The sequence below is a fragment of the Natrix helvetica genome (assembly GCF_964273705.1).
Source record: "Natrix helvetica genome assembly, chromosome: 3".
Classification (NCBI taxonomy): domain Eukaryota; kingdom Metazoa; phylum Chordata; class Lepidosauria; order Squamata; family Natricidae; genus Natrix; species Natrix helvetica.
In genome coordinates, this window is record NC_138549.1 from 65,634,894 (window position 1) to 65,654,772 (window position 19,879).

General features: G+C 34.7%; 1 protein-coding gene across 4 annotated transcripts in view; it reads left to right on the forward strand.

Annotated features, from left to right (window-relative positions):
- The window catches only part of RALGPS2 (Ral GEF with PH domain and SH3 binding motif 2), an 86,889-nt gene extending 68,032 nt beyond the window's left edge, over window positions 1–18,857 (forward strand). For all 4 annotated transcript variants that reach the window (XM_081947687.1, XM_081947686.1, XM_081947685.1 and 1 more), the window contains 12 exons: window positions 1,537–1,674; window positions 2,389–2,479; window positions 3,791–3,858; window positions 4,092–4,227; window positions 5,695–5,846; window positions 7,504–7,558; window positions 9,305–9,382; window positions 11,168–11,273; window positions 11,825–11,917; window positions 12,494–12,599; window positions 14,203–14,294; window positions 17,458–18,857. In XM_081947687.1, coding sequence (XP_081803813.1) covers window positions 1,537–1,674; window positions 2,389–2,479; window positions 3,791–3,858; window positions 4,092–4,227; window positions 5,695–5,846; window positions 7,504–7,558; window positions 9,305–9,382; window positions 11,168–11,273; window positions 11,825–11,917; window positions 12,494–12,599; window positions 14,203–14,294; window positions 17,458–17,487 — 1,145 coding nt within the window. In that variant the 3' untranslated portion in view covers window positions 17,488–18,857. The remainder of the gene's footprint in view (window positions 1–1,536; window positions 1,675–2,388; window positions 2,480–3,790; window positions 3,859–4,091; window positions 4,228–5,694; window positions 5,847–7,503; window positions 7,559–9,304; window positions 9,383–11,167; window positions 11,274–11,824; window positions 11,918–12,493; window positions 12,600–14,202; window positions 14,295–17,457) is intronic.
- Window positions 18,858–19,879: the final 1,022 nt, after the last annotated feature.

Sequence of the window (19,879 nt, forward strand, 5' to 3'; positions counted from 1 at the left end):
GTCTCAGACAACACCTGGGATTGATCTGGTAGCATATCTTATCAACAATGTGGGAACACAGCTAGTTAAACCTTTGCTAAGAATATTTTAAGAGAACCAATTACTATTTCAATCTTGCATACTATTATTACAAATATAAAGTTTATATAATTGAATACAAAGAACAAATGATAATTATTTAGACATATAGCAGTTGAATTTTAAAGTGGAATTGGTGCATTAATGAAATACCTTCTTGAATTGCAAATATAGTTTAGATACAGATTGAAATATAAAACTTTTATATGGACAGCCAGAGTTGAATGTTTCAGATTCATGACATTAGTGGTGGGATTCAAAAAATGTACTGCTGTTTCTGTGGGCAAGGCTTGATGGCCATGGCATGGATTGGTGGGCATGGCAGGGGAAATATATTGTAAAATCTCCATTCCCTCCCCACTCCAGGGGAAGGTTACTGCAAAATCCCCATTTCCTCCAGATCAACTGGGACTCAGGAGGCAGAGAATAGATGGAGGTGGGGCCAGTCAGAGGTGGTATTTATTAGTTCTCCAAACTACTCAAAATTTCCGCTACCGGTTCTCTAGAACTAATCAGAACCTGCTGAATACCACCACTGCATGACATGTCTTCAAAGTCCAAATATTATCTGAAGCAGGACCTGAAGGCTGTCATGTTATTTGATTTGAACTACAGGTAGTTCTCTCTTAGAACCCCAGTTGGGATCAGCAACACCATTACTAAGTGCCATGATTGCTAAATAAAAAATCATGTGACTGCAAGGACTTAACAGCCTCAATTCTGCTTCAGTTGTTAAGCAAATCATCACAGCTGTTAAGTAAAACATTCCATATTCTCAATTATCTCTGCTTTGACACAAGCCAGTTGCAAAACACACAAATGGCATGACCTTGGGACCAGGGACATGCAGTCAGGGGAGGCAGGGGAGGCAGAGCCTCACCGCTCTCATCATGAAAAGAAAAAAAAAAAAGGAAAGGGAAAAAGTGCTGAAGAGCCTTGGGGAATGGGACCACATGTGCAGGAGGGAGGTGCAGGAGGCTCCTCTAGCCTCAGCCTCCCTCCTGCACACGTGGTCCCATTCCCCGCTTTCCTGAGTCAACATGAAGCGGACCGCAGCTTGCGGTCCCCTTCATGTTGACTCAGGAAGGCGGGGAATGGGACCACGTGTGCAGGAGGGAGGCACAGGAGGCTCCTCTAGCCTCAGCCTCAGCCTCCTGCACACGTGGTCCCATTCCCCACCTTCCTGATGACGTCACCAGCCTCACCAGCCATAAACCTCACCGCACGTCACTGCTTGGGACACTGCAACAGTCATAACTCTATGCCATTTGCTAAACTCCCAGATGGTAATCACATGATTGCAAAATACTGCAATAATCATAAATGAGACGATTGATCACAAAGCTGGGGGTTTCCTTCACAAGTGTAACAGTCGCTAAATGAGGCAGTCAGTAAGAAATATATACCTGCAACTATTTCAATGATCTATATGATAAAAAATATTTAATTCATCTTCAGGTATTTATCTCTCAGACTTGACATATATTGACTCGGCATATCCATCAACAGGAAGTATTCTGGAAAATGAGCAGAGATCAAATTTAATGAATAATATTCTTAGAATAATTTCAGACTTACAGCAATCTTGTGAATATGGTAAGTCACACCATGTATTTATATTATAGCATTATGTGCAAGCAGTGAATGAAATTGCTTGAATATGAATTGAGGTGGTGGTGAGATATTTTAAAAACATTCAAGATATGAAGACTATATCTTAAAACATATCTCTTTCAACAAATGTAAATGGTAATACTTGTTTACTAAATTCTTTCAAAGAAAGAACTTTTCTCAACATAGCATTCACTTTTAAAAAATAATTAACAGTCTTTGATACAGTAAGTTTTCTATTATTCAAAAAGATCTTGGAAGCCACTCCCTTAATTTTGACTACGCCTATTTCAAATAAAGTAGTCTCTCAATAAGAACCTTCCTTTTTATTAATTTATCATCTAAATGCCTGATTGGGGGGAGGAAGGTAACATACCGTATTTTTCGTAGTATAAGACGCTCCAAAGTATAAGACGCACCTAGCTTTTGGGGAGAAAAACAAGAAGGCAAATTGCTGGGAGGCAGAAGCCAAAGGTTGTGTGCCAGTGGGTGGGCGGGGCTTCATTCGATGTATAAGAAGCACCCAAATTTTCACCCTCTGAGGGGTGTGTGCGAAGTGTGTCTTATAATCCGAAAAAGATGGTATATAATATATAATAATAGTTAACATTGATATGAAATCATGCCATATAAAAATACATAGATCTTAGTGGTTGTCAATAAAATAACTGCTCTCCATGTATATTAATTACTATTTAGATATTCCTGTGTTGCCTCATGTTCAAAAGTACCTGAATTCTGTTCAGTATATAGAGGAACTTCAGAAGTTTGTGGAAGATGATAATTATAAGTAAGCATAAAAACTGGTCAATTGGAATGTATTCATTATTAAATTTTTGGTTTTAGAGCAATGTTTCATAAAAAACAAAAAAGTACTTGTAGTCTTTTTTTATAAATGTTTCACAGTATAGTGCATTTCTATTTATAGGCTTTCACTTTTCATGAATACTTTCTTTCTCTTTCTTTTTTTCCTTTCTTTTCCTTTCTCTTTCTTTCCTAGAACATAACCCTTGGCTGTAGATATTAAATGAATTGAAAATTAAAATTAAAAATGAATGAATGAAAAAAAATAACAAACAGAAACCCCTGTAGTAGTTTAGTCATTGAACTAGGAATGAGGAAACTCATCCATTGAAATTCACTGTGTGAGCAGTAATTCTCTCCACCCAACCTGCAATACAGGGTTTTTGAGGAGATTCCCATGTAAGTCCTTTGAGTTCCTACAGGAAAGTGGGATTTAAATATAACAGATAAATAAGAATCAATAGTTGTTCAGGATCTAAGGCAGTCTTAAACTATTATGAATTGTTTGTTATATACCCCTATTCTTAATCATCTTCCCTCACAATTATTCTGTTATTAACTACGGTATTTGGTATTCATCATATAAATCCATACTGGATTTTTTTTAAAAAAAACTAAGACTAATTGTCATGCGGCAGTTATATGTGCAATTGTTTTGTTATTTTCTTTAAATTATTATTCAGAGTGAGAGAAAGTTTCCAGGAAATCACAGTGTTTTTAAATGGCACTTCACATGTATTTTTAAAATGAAAAATAGGTATTTTGTATCTTACCTATTTTTTAAAAATGAGTTTTTAAAATTTAAATCTTATCAAATTATAATGGTTACTTTTTTTTTAAATTTATACTCCACCTAACTCATGGTTTGATGCCAGCCTGAGAAGCTAATTATTATATTTTTATCTCACCTTTTCTTGCGTGTATGTGTGTAACTCAAGGTGGATAACATGCCTAACACTCCTGCCCTCTACTTTCCCCACAACAACAACCCTATGATATGTATGGGGCTGAGATAGAGTGACTGCCCAAGGTCATCCTTGTTTTTAGTCAACACGTTAGCCACAACCAATCTGGTTCAAATGATTTGGATAGCCATTTGTCTGGAACGGTATAGGGTTTCCTGCCTAGGCAAGGGGTTGGACTAGAAGACCTCCAAGGTCCCTTCCAACTCTACTATTGTATTGTATTATTGTATTGATTTATTGATGGATTCCTAGTAGAAACTCCTAGAAAATGAAAGTAAGTTGTAGAAGTCTGGATTTGCTATTAGCAAAATCTTTTTTTCCCCTTAACACAGACTTTCATTAAAAATAGAACCTGGGACCAGTACTCCACGTGCCACTGCATCTCGTGAAGATTTAGTTGGTAAGTATTCAACAATAAAATATTCTGATTCTACTCCCCAGTATTTCTATTTTCTGAACTTCTAATAACCTGTTAAAATCTGTTAAATAGAAAACCTAATTTAAGCAAACTTTTAAATAAACTAAAAAGAGAGGGAAATAGGTAAAATCTGTATATGCACTTCCAAAATTATTTTGAAGAATTATAATAATGAATTTGTTCTTTGCTCTACTCTTTTTATTTATTTTTTCCAGGCCCTGAAGTGGGTGTTTCTCCCCAAACAGTGCGAAAGAATGCTACTGCTGAAGGAGCATTGCTACCACCAACTCCTCCATCGCCTAGAAACCTGATGCCTCATGGGCATAGAAAATGTCACAGTTTGGGATACAAGTTAGCATTTCATTTGAGATTCAGTTTCTTCTGTTATTTAAATCCATGATACTCTGAATTATTGTTATTTGAAAATCCATGTATATGAACTAAGTATCTTCTTTAAACAATTGACTTTTCATGCATTGCATGTATTAGGTTGTATCTAGCTTACTATATGTGTACCTTTTTTAATAGGTAAATACAAGATAAATATAAGTAAAGATATATATCTTATAGATAAAGTAGTGGCTGAATTTGTACATCATGATAATTCAAAATTATTAAATAATTTATTAAACAAGCCAAACTCAAATTTGCAGAGAGGCAATGCAATCATGGCATTGTTGGAACCCCAACAGAGAAACCGACAAGAGCAGAGAAAAGTCTAACAATGCAATATGCCAACTTGAGCTATACATAATTGCTACCATCATAAAGTAATATTACTTATTTGGTTAGAATATTTTTCTATTTTGTTTTAATTTCCTTTGCTTTATACTTCTGTATATTGTTAGAACTTTGAATAGGAAATTTGGATTAGCATGTTAACTCAATGATCTAAACGGCTCCTTTCTGTTTTTAGGAAACAAAACAAATTAGGTATAAGGCAACAAAATGCTCATTTCTGTTCATAATGTTTTGTTAAAACATAGTTATAATCATTGAACTGACAAGCCATGGTTTCCGATTGATTTATATACTGAACCCGGTTGTTCATACATTGATTGATTATGGCCCATCAAGTCAATGTCTGTTAGCAAACACAGGGATAGATTTTCTCCAAAACGATCTCTCTCTAATTTGGTCCTTCAGGTCTTCCAATGGTGCACCAGTCACTAAGTCCCTTCACCTTACTACTGATCATCCTCTTGCCTTGTGCAAAAGAGAAAGAAAAAAAAAAAAGGGGGGGGGGAGAAATGCAGTTAATCCTCATATTTAATCATTAGTTCCAAAAATTTAGGAATTAAATTGAAAAGTACAAAGCTTCTTGCTTGCAAATCATTTTATGATTGTGAATGTGGTTGGCAATCTCTATTTAGACTGCTTGTGGTAAAGAAAAATCAATACTTAAACATTGGTAGCATACATAATTTCCTAATAACATTTTCATTCTTCCATGTCCACTTCTAAGTGTAATATTGGAATCCATTCTTTAATTGTCCATGTTCATAAATATTTGCCCATTCTTTATAAAAGTATAATTTACATATACACAGAAAGACAAAATCAGTAGGCATTGCAGAATTTTAGTACAAAAATATTAAATGTATCTCATCTATGCCTATTTTTCATATCTATTATAAAATTACATATTCTTGTTAACATTTAACATTTTAAACTCTTTTTGCCTTTATTTATTTTGTCTTTTCTTTTGGATTTGATTATTGAAGTCTGATCTATTATTAAATATACTCTTGGTACTATGTTATATTTAATGCTTTAAACATGTGATCAATCTTATTATGTATTTCACTATTTTTCTAGTTTCATTCATAAAATGAACACAGCAGAATTTAAAAGTGCAACATTCCCAAATGCAGGACCAAGGCATCTTTTAGATGATAGTGTCATGGAACCACATGCTCCATTACGGGGACAGGCAGAGAGCTCCACCCTTTCCAGCGGAATTTCAATAGGTGAGATTTTATTTCAGTCAGTAAAAAAAGTGTCTTGAAATTCAAACTTGTATTTTTTTCATTATATTTATATGCAACCTCTCCTCTATATTATTTAATTATTATTTGCATAGGCCTTATCCACAGATGTGCACATTACAAACTGAGTGACCTGCTGATTTTGGAATTAAAATCTCCCATGTTGTAAAATTACTCAAGATTTACTACCTTTTCAATGTCTAGTATAAAGTTTTATAAAAGTCTCATGCAAAAACAGCCTCTGGGTTAGGTCTATATTTTCCACACCCACATAAGAGCATGGAGAGGGAATAAAAATAAAATAAAAAGCAAGTGAGAAAGGAATTCCCAGCATCCTTTGCAGTGAAAGTTAACTAAAATATGGCCATCAACTGACAGATTCACTGATCATAACTTGGCATAAATATCAATCCATTGACTTACTTACAAATTGACAGCATGGCTTAGCTAGGCTGCTAATTTTCATTTGGCTAGGGTCTTTCAGATACTTGTAGCAATCTTTATTACAAACGTGAACAAAGCAACATTTTCAAGGATATGAAAGGACACACATTAGATCTAGTTTTTGTTTCAACACAAATTCAATGTGATATGAAAGTGTGAAGATGTTGAACTCATCTTTTGTCAAGGACAGATTACTTTTTGATTGCTACAGAGTTATGTATAGCATTTTCTTCCTGCGCTAGAAAGGACTCGTTAACTTGGTTTACCCCGGCATCTACCTATGGGTATTCAGCAGCTCCTAGGAAATTTCACAGGGAGCTGGTAAGCAGTTCATCCAAGTCACTGGTTACACATTTGTTTAATAGGACATTCAATGACATAGATAAATTGCATCATAGCTGTCTGCCCTTAAATGCAGATTTGGTGCTGCTTTTTAAAACACTGAAGAACTTAGGGTGATGAACCAGTAGAAAAGACACAGCTGGAGAAAGAACAATATTGAGTGGCTGAATCCTACTACAAACCTAAGTTAATTCACACAATGGTGATTCAGGTGGCCAAGTTGAAGTCTTTTGTCTCCCTTATCTACATGCTGAATGCAACCCAGCAGCATTTTTTAAGACAACCTGCTCCCTTTCAGAACAGGATGTTCACCAATATCATCTCACTCATTCCACTGTGAGGAATTTCATGCTATCCTTCTGGGCCATCTGCTCAGAAAAGGGAGGTGGTGGCACAGTTTTTTTAGAGGATTTTCCTGTGTTTGGTTGGCTAATTCCAGAAGATGGTGCTAAATTGTTATTGTTCTACTTCATTTCTTTTATACATACAGACACAGAAACATAATGAAAGAAGAGGCGCAAATGTATTAAACAAAGAACAAGTGCTATATATGTACTCATTTAATATAATGCAATTAAATTATATTCTGCAATTAAACTATTCAAATTTAAGCAAGTTCTAACAGTTAAGTGGGGAAAGAGAAATTGAACATAAAAACTAGTATATATAGTTAAAATAATCTCATAAACAAAACTCCCCAAAATAAGGTGTTTTCTTTTTAAACCAATGTCATTACAATTGAGTCAGTTTTATTATGGGTAATTTATACAAGTTTTTTGAAACATTTTTCAATAGGCCTGGCAAATCATAGAATTACAGTGTTTTTAAATTGATTCACTTATTCCAATTTTAGGTAGCAGTGATGGTTCAGAGCTTAGTGAAGAAACTTCTTGGCCAGCATTTGAAAGGTAAGAGAAGTCAATATATTTTATATTTGTTCAAATATGTATTTAACATATGACAGTTTTACATTTCTACATAGGAAAGCGTGCTAAATATTCCTGGTATAGTGCTTTTTAATCAAGGCTCTGCTTTTCCTACACATGGATTATAAATGTAAGAAAAAGTAATTGCTAAAATAGTTCAGTCATGCAAGTTTTCTGGAGAGTGATTATCACTAATATTTTAGCAGTGGTCCCAGAATCCTATTTGCTCAAACAAATTTGCTCAGAGGGAACACCTTATATAAGTAGTTCATCATTGACTTACAGTTAGTTCGGAGAATGTTGAAATAAGCTTCCCAAAGCTAAAGCTCCTTACAGTATAGGCTTGGAATAAAACCCAAGTAACAGTTGTCCTGAGCTACTCCTAGAACAGCAAGGCTGACCTATTTAGATCAGTAGACCATTGATTTTTCTGACTTCGTGAACGTATATATTTGACATATAAAAACATGTTATAAATTTACTACTGTTTTTGTAAAATTACTTTTATTTTGTACAGTATATCATTGCAGCAGCTTTCAGGTGAAATGCATTGATCATTTTATAAAGCACCACTAATGATCTGAGGTGTTTATGCAGTTCCCAGTTCAGTACAAACGAAGTACTAGTAGACATAACAAACTAGTAAAATCATAGTTGGTTTTATAAAACTAAAGGTTTTTTTTTCTGCAGGATGAACTGCATGTTCTTTTTCTTCCCTGTCTTAGATTATCTGTTTTCAGGCCACTAACTTAATGCATTTTGCTCAGTAATATGCATGGAACAATGGTTCCATCAATATAAATAGAGGTATCAATTTACCGACAAACAAATAAAGGTAAATTTAAATTTAACACAAAATAGACTGCCTGCGAAAGTTCCTGGATTGGGACTGAAAGGCGAAAGCTGTCTAATCATTCATTAGGATGCCAGGAAGAATATGCTCCGTCCCATATTTGGGTAGACCAGGTTGCCCTGATAGACTAGTCTCACCAGAAAAGCACATAAATAGAGGTAGTTGTTGACTTACAATCATTTGGTCAGTGACAAATCCAAGTTATGATGGTTCTGAATGAATGGAGTTACAATCGATCCTCGTAGTTCTGGGTGTCCCAGAACTCCTGTGGTCACATCATCACAATCTGGGTGCATGGCAACTCATTTGCACTTACAATAGCCAAGCATCCCACTGTCATATATAATTACCATTTACAGCCTTTCCTGCTGACTTCCCCAGAAAGTTAATGGGGAAGTCAGCAGAGAATGTTGTAAGTCACTGGAATAAGTCCCCTACCCACCCATTCTCACATCCAGCCCTTCTGCACTCATGCCACATCAGCGATTCACACATCCCTGTATGCACCATATAATCCCTACATTTATTCAGAAGAAAAAGCCAAGATACACTGCTAAACCACTATAAGAGGGAATGTTCTCATATTCTAAGGTGATTGCATTGCTCCTGATCATTTGGATTTTAGAAATGTCTTGTTTTAACTGCTGGTGTTGATTGTCTAATCATTCATTAGGATGCCAGGAAGAATATTCTATTGTTACATATGTTCACACCAAGGACATGTGGTGTTCAAATAAGAGATCTTTTGAAAACATGAAATGCATGAACAAGACGTAGCAATGTAGCAGAAAGGAAAGCTTATTATAGTGTTCTAACAAATGATGACTATGAATTTGAAAAATGTAACCCATACCATTTATAATGGAATCCAACAGGAACAGATTATACCATTCTCTTGGTCCGGTGACAAGAATAGCACGAAATGGCTATTGGAGCCACATGAAGGGCAGCAGGTACCAATCCCTTGTGTTCAAGGGCCAGACACTTTCCTCTGGTGTTGGTGGCTGATTTGTGAAGTGGATCTAATCTGACACTCCTGTTCTTTCTAACTATCTTGATGCTCTCTTGACGTATCACATCAATGAACATTCTCTATCAAAACAGGATTTCTATCTTAAAATTTAATCATATCTTCACAGTCTATGACTGCTCATTCTAATCTGCATATCTAATTTTGTAATGTTATTTTTAAAAAATCCCAAAATGTTTTACTTGACTCTCTACTTTAAAAAAAAACCCTCTAAAGCAGTGTTTCTCAAACTTGGCGACTTTAAGTCCTGTGGACTTCAACTCCCAGAATTCCCCAGCCAGCTATGCTGGCTGGGGGATTCTGGGAGTTGAAGTCCACAGGACTTAAAGTCGCCAAGTTTGAGAAACACTGCTCTAAAGCATCATTTATGATACTGGATGGTACTGAAAGTAATTGGATGGCAAGAGTAATATTGGAACTTTGAAGATTGAGTGAGAGTTAAGAAGTTGCTTTTTCTTTTTATCCTGAGCCATATAAATTGTAAATCAGATGCCCATTATTTCCAGAGAGGCAGAAAGAAGTGGGGTAACCGGTATGGCCAGGTGCCCCAATATCAGTTCTCATTCCCCATCCTTGCTTATTCTCACACCTCTCCAAAATATCTTTGGCAGTTTTTATTAGAAGACAAGAACTATGTCACTGAAGATGAGTCTCTGTGCCAAAGTGCCTTTCAGCAACAAAAAAAAAAGGCTGTTTTATAATATCATAAAATAAAAAGGGGTTTCCTTCATTTTGGTTTCTTAGCAATGCTGTGCAAGAATAGAAATTCCTTGCCTTAAAGTTTCTTTGAATAGCATTTTATGAAAAGCATTTACATTCACATCAAGGCCTTTTTACATTCTTCAGCACCTATCCACAATTTAGCTTCAAATAACTCTTACAATCTGGTGTAATGTGGACAAGCATTTGTTAACTTTTGAAAGCCTAGAAAGCTCAGTTTGTCATCTTTCTTAGTTTATAGGCTAAATAGTTAAAAGATGTATGGAAGAAATTCTCCAAGATGTTTCAGAAATCTTTTACTTTCTTAGTCTGTCTCTAGAGAGTGATGGCTATGCCACATAAGTTGCTTAGTATGCAGTTACACAAACACTTGTGCAGTCAAATATTTCCTGTCATTAAAAGTTGGTCAGCTACTCACTTGTTAGAACACAACCTATCTTACAACAGCTTTATTTAACAGCTCTGGGCCAGCATTTCTGCTTTCCTGCTGCTTCTGTTATTGCTTTCAAATATCTTGGTATGGTATTGTGCATGTATTAAGCTCTTGCTGTTTTTCTTTGTTTTCTTTTTAAACTTTGTTTTCATTAACTCAAGTGACTACTATAAAACCAATATTTTTAGCAGATCTGGAAAAGTCTGGAAAGAATCATTTAAAAATTAAAGGAAATGAATTTTTAAAGTGGAGCCAATACTAGTTTCTTTGCTAATTAAAATTATTTGTAGCTCTTTGTCATAATATATAATAGTGAAAGTTATAGTTATTCATAAATTAATTGTTAAAGTGAAAGTTTTTCTTAGCATGTTAATTAGTGCTGTGCAAGTAAAATACATAATCTTTCCAAAGGTTGATATCTTTCCATAATTAAAGTAAAATAAGTAATGTGTTAGTATTTTGTTTCAGAAACCACAGCTAATATTAGTGATGCTTCAAGAATTTCTGTTGAAATACAGTACCTTCCCTTACTTTACACTTGCTTTTTTTTTTTAGTTCTGCAGAGTCTGAAGATTTAGCTGTTCATTTATATCCAGGAGCTGTTACTATTCAAGGGGTTCTTAGAAGAAAAACTTTGTTGAAAGAAGGGAAGAAACCAACAGTAAGTTATTAAATAAATCATTTTAAAAAATTTCAAAATTGGCTTTTCCTGTTTCAAAAATATTTTAAATTATTCATTTTAATTAGATCACCAATGATTGCTCAACTCTTTGAATTACGTACATCTCAGTAGGTTGTAAAGTATTTAGAAGTCAGTTGATAGGAAAACAGGATATACAGCATATAAAATACAAATTGTGGCAAAATATCTCGTGACTTACTCAAATAATCTGTGCAGCTACCCCTCCAATGTACTTCCTGTGGATGGTGTTGAAAAATACCTGAGACTGACAGTAGTTCATGTCCAGGAAACATCTTTTAATTTTGGGGTCTTGGATGTTAGATTTACATTTGTTTGGGGACCTTCCACATCATCACAGCATAACATGTTATATTATAGTATATAATGTGGATTACAACTAACAATATCCTAAAAGTCTCATTCTGCTTAGTTAATGTGTAAAATGAATAGGAGTGAAATATATACAAAATTAAGATGCAATGGAAGATACATTTTGAATTGATCAACCTTGTGATTTTCTAATCATATAGGTAGCTTCTTGGACCAAATACTGGGTGGCTCTATCTGGAACACAGCTTTTCTACTATGCTGCAAAGTCTTTGAAGGCTACAGAGAGAAAACATGTGTGTACTGTATTCTTGCTTTTAGCTGAAAGGGATAGTTTTTGGCAGAAGGTTTTTTTTTTCAGCCTTTCCATGTGAATGTTGCCTTTTCTGCAGCACTGACCTACCATCATTCTATAAACTTCATATTTTCAAAATAATGTTTATTTGCTTCTTCTGTTTTAACCTTGAGCTCTGCTGTAAGCAAGTTGTAGCAATTTTTTCAAACTAATTCCAAACTCCTGCTGTAATTGTTGCAGAAAGGTCCATATCTAGAATCTAGAAGGAGTTTTATAAATTCAGTTTAGTTTTTCTGTGCATGGAAAAATAGCAACTTTCAGTCCACACAAGGAAATTCAAAGAGAAAAAGGTTTTCTATAATTGACATAAAACTTGCTTATGTGACACCCCTGTTTGTGGATCAAGGTCCAGTCCCACATTAACTCTGGGATTTTACTTTTATCTCTGTTGCATTACAAAAGCCAGAAGGTCAATTCTGTTCTTTTTGTTGCAGCCATTATTTTTAATGCAAATATTGCTGTACCCTTTTTATTCTTATTTCCCTTTCATTGATGTTCCCCTCATTCCTACTCTTAGTTCAAATCTACACCAAGTAAGAATGTGTCAGTAGTGGGTTGGATGGTTATGATGGCTGATGATCCCGATCATCCGGATCTTTTCCTACTCACAGATTCTGAAAAAGGTCAGTAACATTAGTTACTAGTAGTAAATTCTAGATTTAATCGTCTTTAGAAATAACAAAAACTGCAATATTCACCTTTGTCCAAATTGGACATTAGCAGATTTTGCCCCCCAAATGGTCAAAGTCTGTTCAGCAAATCAGTCCAGAAAGTATTCAATGCTCTTCTCCAAATTGAAATTCAATATTAACCCATTTTACTAATAATACTAAATTCCATTTTGAAGAGGAACAGTGAATATTGTCTGGACTTTTCATTTGTAGCTTGAACAATCATTTGGCATTTAAAGTATACCTCTTCCCTGTTATTGGACATCAGTGGTTGTTATTAACTGTTAAAAGAAAATTAAATTTAACAGTCATGTTACATTCAAAATATACCGCCTCCCTGCGATTAATTGTTAAATCAATTATAGTCTTCAATTTTCATTTTAAGATAGTTCAAAGTTATCACAGCTTATGAAAAAAATGACTTATAACATGTATTTGCACTTATAACTGTCGCAATATCCCCACTGTCACATGATTGCAATTCAGACACTTGGCATCCAGCTAACATTCTGCTCACGTGTACGACCAGTTGCAACATCGTGCAAATACATGATCATTATTTGTGTCCTTTGTTGCCATTTTTCAGCAAAATATGCCCATGTGATTCATTTGCTTAATGTCTATCATAAAATTGTCATAAAAGCATTCCATTACAACTGTCATGAATTACAATGGAAATTTCAGTCCCATTTTTTATCGGAAATCAAGGATTCCTGTAGTTATATTAGTGTAATACAAAACCCTTCAGGGTTTAATTGTAGTAGTGAGCTGTGAATGGGGCTCTAATTAATGAATAAGACAGGACTAAAAAGAATTACATTAACCATTAATAGATATTTATTCATCTCTTGCTGGAAAGTCATTTCAATGTTTTAATCAAATTACCTTCTTTGAAAACAAAAATTTATCTTAAGTCCCCCATAGAAAAGAGTGGTGAAAGGAATTCAGAATGCAAGCAATGTGAGGTTAGTTTTTAGTTTAATAAGTCATCTGACCTAAATGGTCAAAATGGAAAAATGCTGGAGCTTCTGGCCTGGAATATTATTATAGCAGCTCGGAAACTTTATATGCCAAGAAGATGAGTCTAAGGTGGATTTTGCCTTCTTAGCAGATAAGTGAGAAGTTACCGTATAAGTGAATAATTTGTGATGGAGATGACTTTATATTGCAAATAAAATTGTACAAATAAAATAAGTCTTCTAGGCTCATTCCATGAAAGAAACATTGGACCTTTGTTTAAAATTCTATGCTTTTCTCTCAGAGAAAATTCTTGATTGGCTGTATGAGTACATATTTTATCATATATTAAAAATACTGGTAGTGTTCATTGCTAAATCTATATATTTGTATGATAGGTCAAAGAAATGGCTACAAGATTTGCTCCAGAAAGTTAGGGGATTCTGCCAAGGGGATTTTGACAGTATTCAAGTGGAAATAACCAATAAATTCAGTCAGGGGAAGCATATGATTTAATTCCACCCACTAGTTTTTAAAAAATGTTTAAGTACAAGATGGTTTTAGTTTTTAATGGAAAATTCCTCATTTTGTCATTCAGGGAATTCATACAAGTTTCAAGCTGGTAATAGAATGAATGCAATGCTGTGGTTCAAGCATCTAAGTGCTGCCTGCCAAAGCAACAGACAACAGGTGAGAGAGCAAGAATTATGAAGTGATGCTTTAGTTGCCATTAAGATCTGAATATAAGTGGTTCCTCACAAGGTACAAAAAACTTGTGTATTTTTGTATTGGTCTGTCCCAACTCAGTGGGGTTGGGTGGAGGGTTCTTTTGGATTAGGAAACGGTTGCCCACTGCTTCCTTAAGAATCCCTGTTTGGATTCAGCTGTTTGACAGCTACCATCCTGTCTCCATCCTTCCTGTTGAGGGAGGATTGTTGAATGGTGGGAATTCAGCTGCCAAATGCCTTAGAAGTGGCTTCTAGGGTCTCTTTCAGTTTCAGTTTAAACCCAGGCATGGGCTCAAGATAACATTAATCATTCCAATGTATTACCTTTGTTGGGAACTAGATGAATGACCACTCACCTCTTGGTCCTTTAGTCTCTTAGCAGGCTTTGATACCATCAACCTATAGTATTCTAGACAACTTGTAGGCGGGGTGGGGTGGGATTGGAGGCATTGTTTCAGATTCTTATCTTTCCTGCACTGATATTCTAATCAATGATTGGGGAGGAAAAAAGGTCAGTCCAGTGATTGCTCTCATGCAATATCGCAAAGTTCATTGGGCTCTCCCCTTCAACATCTATATGAAACTCCTGGAAGAGATTATTCATTAGTTTGTGGTACAGTAACATCTGTATGCTGATGATGCTGATATTTATATTACTACCGTGGTCTTATCTAGGAATCCCACTAATGTCTTCATCTAACTCCTGGAACATGTTTGGAATTGGATGGAAACAGATTATAGTTGAATCCATGCAAGACAAAGTTTGTTCATTGCATTTCTCTTTTTGCTCTAGAGTTGCCTCTAGAAGGAGACACACTCGACTTTGAGTTCCTCTTGGCTACTGCTAGATTTATAGATGGAGGCTGTGGGCCATTGCCCACTTTTGGTTGTGTGCTGAAGCAGTCGAATCTAGCTAAAATAACATGCTCTTATAAATAACATGCTCTTATAAACACTCATTTGGAGTTTTGCAAATGTTCTATTTGGGCTGTCTTTAAAGAGGACCCAGAAACTGCAGTTGTTGGCACTCAGTGCTACAGTAAATTACATCTACATTGCAAGCCTTAGGTTGGCTACAATAAGTTTCCAAGTGCAATTCAAATTGTATGTTTTAACTCATAAACTTGCACATAGGTACCTTCAGGACCATCTTCAATTTGAAATGGACCTCTCTTAAGTGAAGTGAGGATAGATAAACCTTTCCTCTTCCTCCCCCCAAAATGAATCCGTTTTTTTTTTAGACATGACAGCCTTCCCCTGGAAACGAAACTGACTATTTTGTTGTATATGGAGATTCTCAATCATTCAGATCACAGGTGTCAAACTCAATTTCATCACATGACATCATGTGATGTATCGTGACATTTTGCCTTTGCGGAGCTGGAGTAGGTGTGGCTTGCACATGATACATCCAGGCTACCAGTTTGACACCCCTGGTGCAGATCATGGTTGTCCCAAAGGTGCTTTTTAGTCCAATTGACTATTTTTGTTGATGGCTTCCAAAAGTTGATTAAAATCAGCCTTTCTGTTTGACGTTTAATAGGTTATCTCCATTTACATTTATTTTGTACGTTCATTGTATCTAGTGAGGTGAATGTTTGTGTGAGGTGAATATATTATTTATATTCCATTATCAGTGTTTTAATTTTTAATTGTTGTAAGCCACCTAAAGTGTAAGAAGATTCAAATACCTAATAAATAAATAAGAATAATTTCCATTATGACAACTGGCTCTGTGGGGAATAGAGTAGTCCAAATGGAACAAGCTTTGGACTCTCTTTTTGGAGATCTCTTCCACAGAGTATTTGGTAATAATGGTTATATGCAGGATGGATAGGATGATGCAGCTGGAGCAGTTTCTGAAATCATATTGATCTGATTGCCACTTTCACTGTCTTAATTAAAAGAAGCATAGTTGTAGGGCTCCAAACAAAATATTTCCCAACAGAAATAGCCAGCTTTTGCCTAAATACATCCAGTAAAGAGTAATCATTACCTCCATGGATAATTGTTTCCACTTTTGAATTGCCGTTATTATCAGGAATATTTTCCTAATGTTCAACTAGAATCTACCTTCCTGTAATTTAAAATAGCTGTCTTGTGACCTGAATAATGGGATGATGGATAACAGGCTATGGCTTTATTCTATGTGAAATATCCTAAAATACCTGTTTATCATATCCCGCTAATGTTCTCTTAACAGTAAAACTATCAAGTTATCTCAGTCTCTCCTCAACGTAGTTTCCAGTGTAGTGATCTTTGCTGCCTTTCTCTGGAAGCTTTCCTTATTTAAACAGAGAGTCCATAACTAAACATTGGGTATAATGGTCTGATTAAAATGGAATAGAGTAGAACTATAATATACTACTATTTGGAAATCACTTTACTATATTGATGCAGCCAGCCTAAGATTACATTTCCTTTTTTGCAACCACATCATTTCCTACCATTCAACTTGTGATCTACTTAATTCACAAAATTCCCTTTTTGCATCATACTTTGCCAATTATTCTCTTTCCTATACATATATGTACATTTTATTTTTGAAAGAAATGTTACATTTCCATCTATTGTTTTCAGTTTGACTCCTTAGTCTCCCAAACTTACACCTGAAATATTCCTTCCAGCTTAATGATCTTCCAAATCAAAATTAAAAAATGTTCCTGAATATCAAGTCCAGGATTGAATTCTGTGGCTTGATTTCTTCCATAGCCTGGCTGAGGAACCTTTGAAGAGCAATTTGAGTATAGTTTTATGACAAACAAAATAAAAACTATTAGGTCTTCATTCAAAGGTTCTCTCATTCATCTCCCCTCGTTTGTATACTAATGGAAAGAGTTTGGAAGCATCTGTTTTTGGTTTTAACTAGGAGAACTATAATTTGTTTTTAAAAGAGCAGTTTAAAAATAAGCAAGAACCAAAGGTTAGTTATTGAACTTGCCTAATTCTCAAGTTATTCTTTTAAAAAAGTGTATTTCTATAAGTTTAGTGCATTTGGAAGCAGCTTATAAATCTCAACCTTGTCTCTATTTGATTGCATAACAGGAAACTAGGACTTGATTTCTAAACTTGAACCTAAGTTATATCTCTAATTTTCTTTACAAAATTATTTCTTCTGTTAATAGGTTCCTGCTAATTTAATGACTTTTGAGTGACCAGCTACTGCAGAATTTGATCCAAGAATTTGATCCATCCACTTTTGAATGCTATTTCATGGTTTGAGAAGTCCTGCTGAAGGCATGCCAGCTATGCTTCTGACTAGGAAGTAAATGGAAGTTGTGAATAAAAGCACTAAGATTTCAGGGAATGGAATGTGACATGAACTACCATGAGGCTTGCTGCTACTCAATATTCTCTGAACTGACTTGTGGAAACCACTGCCTTAAAGAATGAAAGGTTATCCAACATGAAACACCAAATTTGTGTGTGTGTTTGTGTGTGTGTGTGTGTGTGTGTACGTATATGTGTGTAAAACCTCTGACGGTGCTGTGCTTAGGTTAAGTAGGTTGTAGTTAGTTTGTATTTGTGTTTACTTTGTTACATTTTAATTTTAAAACCCTGCTTTTGCAGCTTTTCTTGTTGTAAGAAGGAGTACATCTGAAACTTAAGGGTGTTTCAAGGGTTGTTTGTGCAAGGGGATAGCCTGTGTTTTCTTGAAAAATATGCAGCTTATATCTGTGTCCCTCTGTATTAGCTCTTGTGCTCAGCTAATTGGGGACACGGTATAATTAGTTTAGCTTAGAATGTAACAACTGTAATATATGCAAATTTATCTTCTTTTTATAAAGCACTGACTTTGCAGAATTTGATACTACATGAGGTTTTTCCTTTCTGCAAGTGACACAACAACCAATATATTCATTCTTTTTTTTTGAGAGAGAGAAAGATCTTGGTTGTCAGTTTCAAGGAAGCTCTGGGAAACATCAGGAGGTCAGAACTGAGAATTTAATCTCAACATATTTTCAGACAAAACATCCTCATTTCTCCTTTACATGTATTTTTTACTTAAACATTGTATGCTTTTCCACAAGCACATTTACCCCTGAAAATCTTTATTACTGCCTACTAAATATTGTTTTACAGATGAAAACCTTATATTTTCCTTTTTGTAGAAGAAGCACATGATTGGGATTAGAAGTTTCTCTATTTCTTTTATGTCAGATCTGGAAACCATGTCTCTGAAGCATAAATTTATTTGTGTATAATTTGCAAAAATCAACTACATAATCAGAAAAATGTGCAAGTAAAAAGATCAGCCACTGGTGGGATTAATTACAAGTAGGTTTAGTGTAAGAAAAGATAGGTTGCCATTTCACATATTTCCTTTAAAAAACAGCCTACCCATACGTGAGATAATTTGTAAAGGAACTCATGCTCTGAAAATTTGTCTGTGTAACTATGATAGCATGATACTTTGAACTAGAAAATTTCATAGCCTTCACATGGTAATAATTTTGATCACAAGAAAACAAGGTCAGTTGAAATCAACTCAATCAGTGCTATAGTCCAGTTAATAAGAATATATATATATATATATATATATATATATATATATATATATATATATATATATATATACTGAGTTTATAAAGAGTAACTCAAATTCATGTGTGTGTAGAATGACATTGGTTCATGTATTTAAAGGATATGTTTTCTAAAAGGCTTTTTACTGCTTATAGTATAGGCAGACATGGCAGCTGTCCACAGAAGGAAATAATAAGGTTGACATAAAACTTTCATGCAAAGTACAATGAAAAAAAAATGGGGACATTAAAATTATCCACTTTTAAAATGTGTTTCTGTTGTTCCTGCCATAAAGTTCACAATATACTTAAATTTTGGATTCTTTGGGAATTAATACTCAGTTCTGACCTTCTGGTGGTATTTGTTATAAAAGGAGACCTGCATGTTCTTGACTTGCTTAGTTTACACATCTGCCAATAAATGACACAGGATGTTTCATGGGAACATCTTTATAGCCAGCAGTATTACTATATAGAGTTTGCACAATTTAATTTCCACTTTTCAGAGTTTAAAAAAAAGCATCCCATTTTTTAATGTTGGGGAATGGAATCCTGTGGAATTTGTTTGTTATAAAAAAGTGCGGAAGAAAAAGAATTGTGTAGATAGACTTATCCAATTGATCACCATTCTTATGAGTAGAAAGATGCAACTGCAAACTACAGCTTAATTAGGTACAAAGTTTTGAAAGATAAAAGGTTGACTCATGCCAGTTTTTCTCATGATGTTTGATATAGTTAGTTTTGGCATGTTCAATGAGTACTTTTGAACATTTACAATATTTGATTCAGATCATAGAACATCATACTTATTTTCTGAGATGCCTCTTTTTTGAAGCTTATGTAACATTTTCACAACTATTTCATTATGTCAAAATGTTTCTCAAAAGGAAATGGATGGTTTGGAAAGGGAGCACACACAAAAGGGAGCACACATATCCACTCAAAACCAGGTTGGAAACTTGTTTTTGCCCAAGAGACTACCCAAAACAGCAAAGAGTAGTAAAAATTTCAACTTAAATATAAA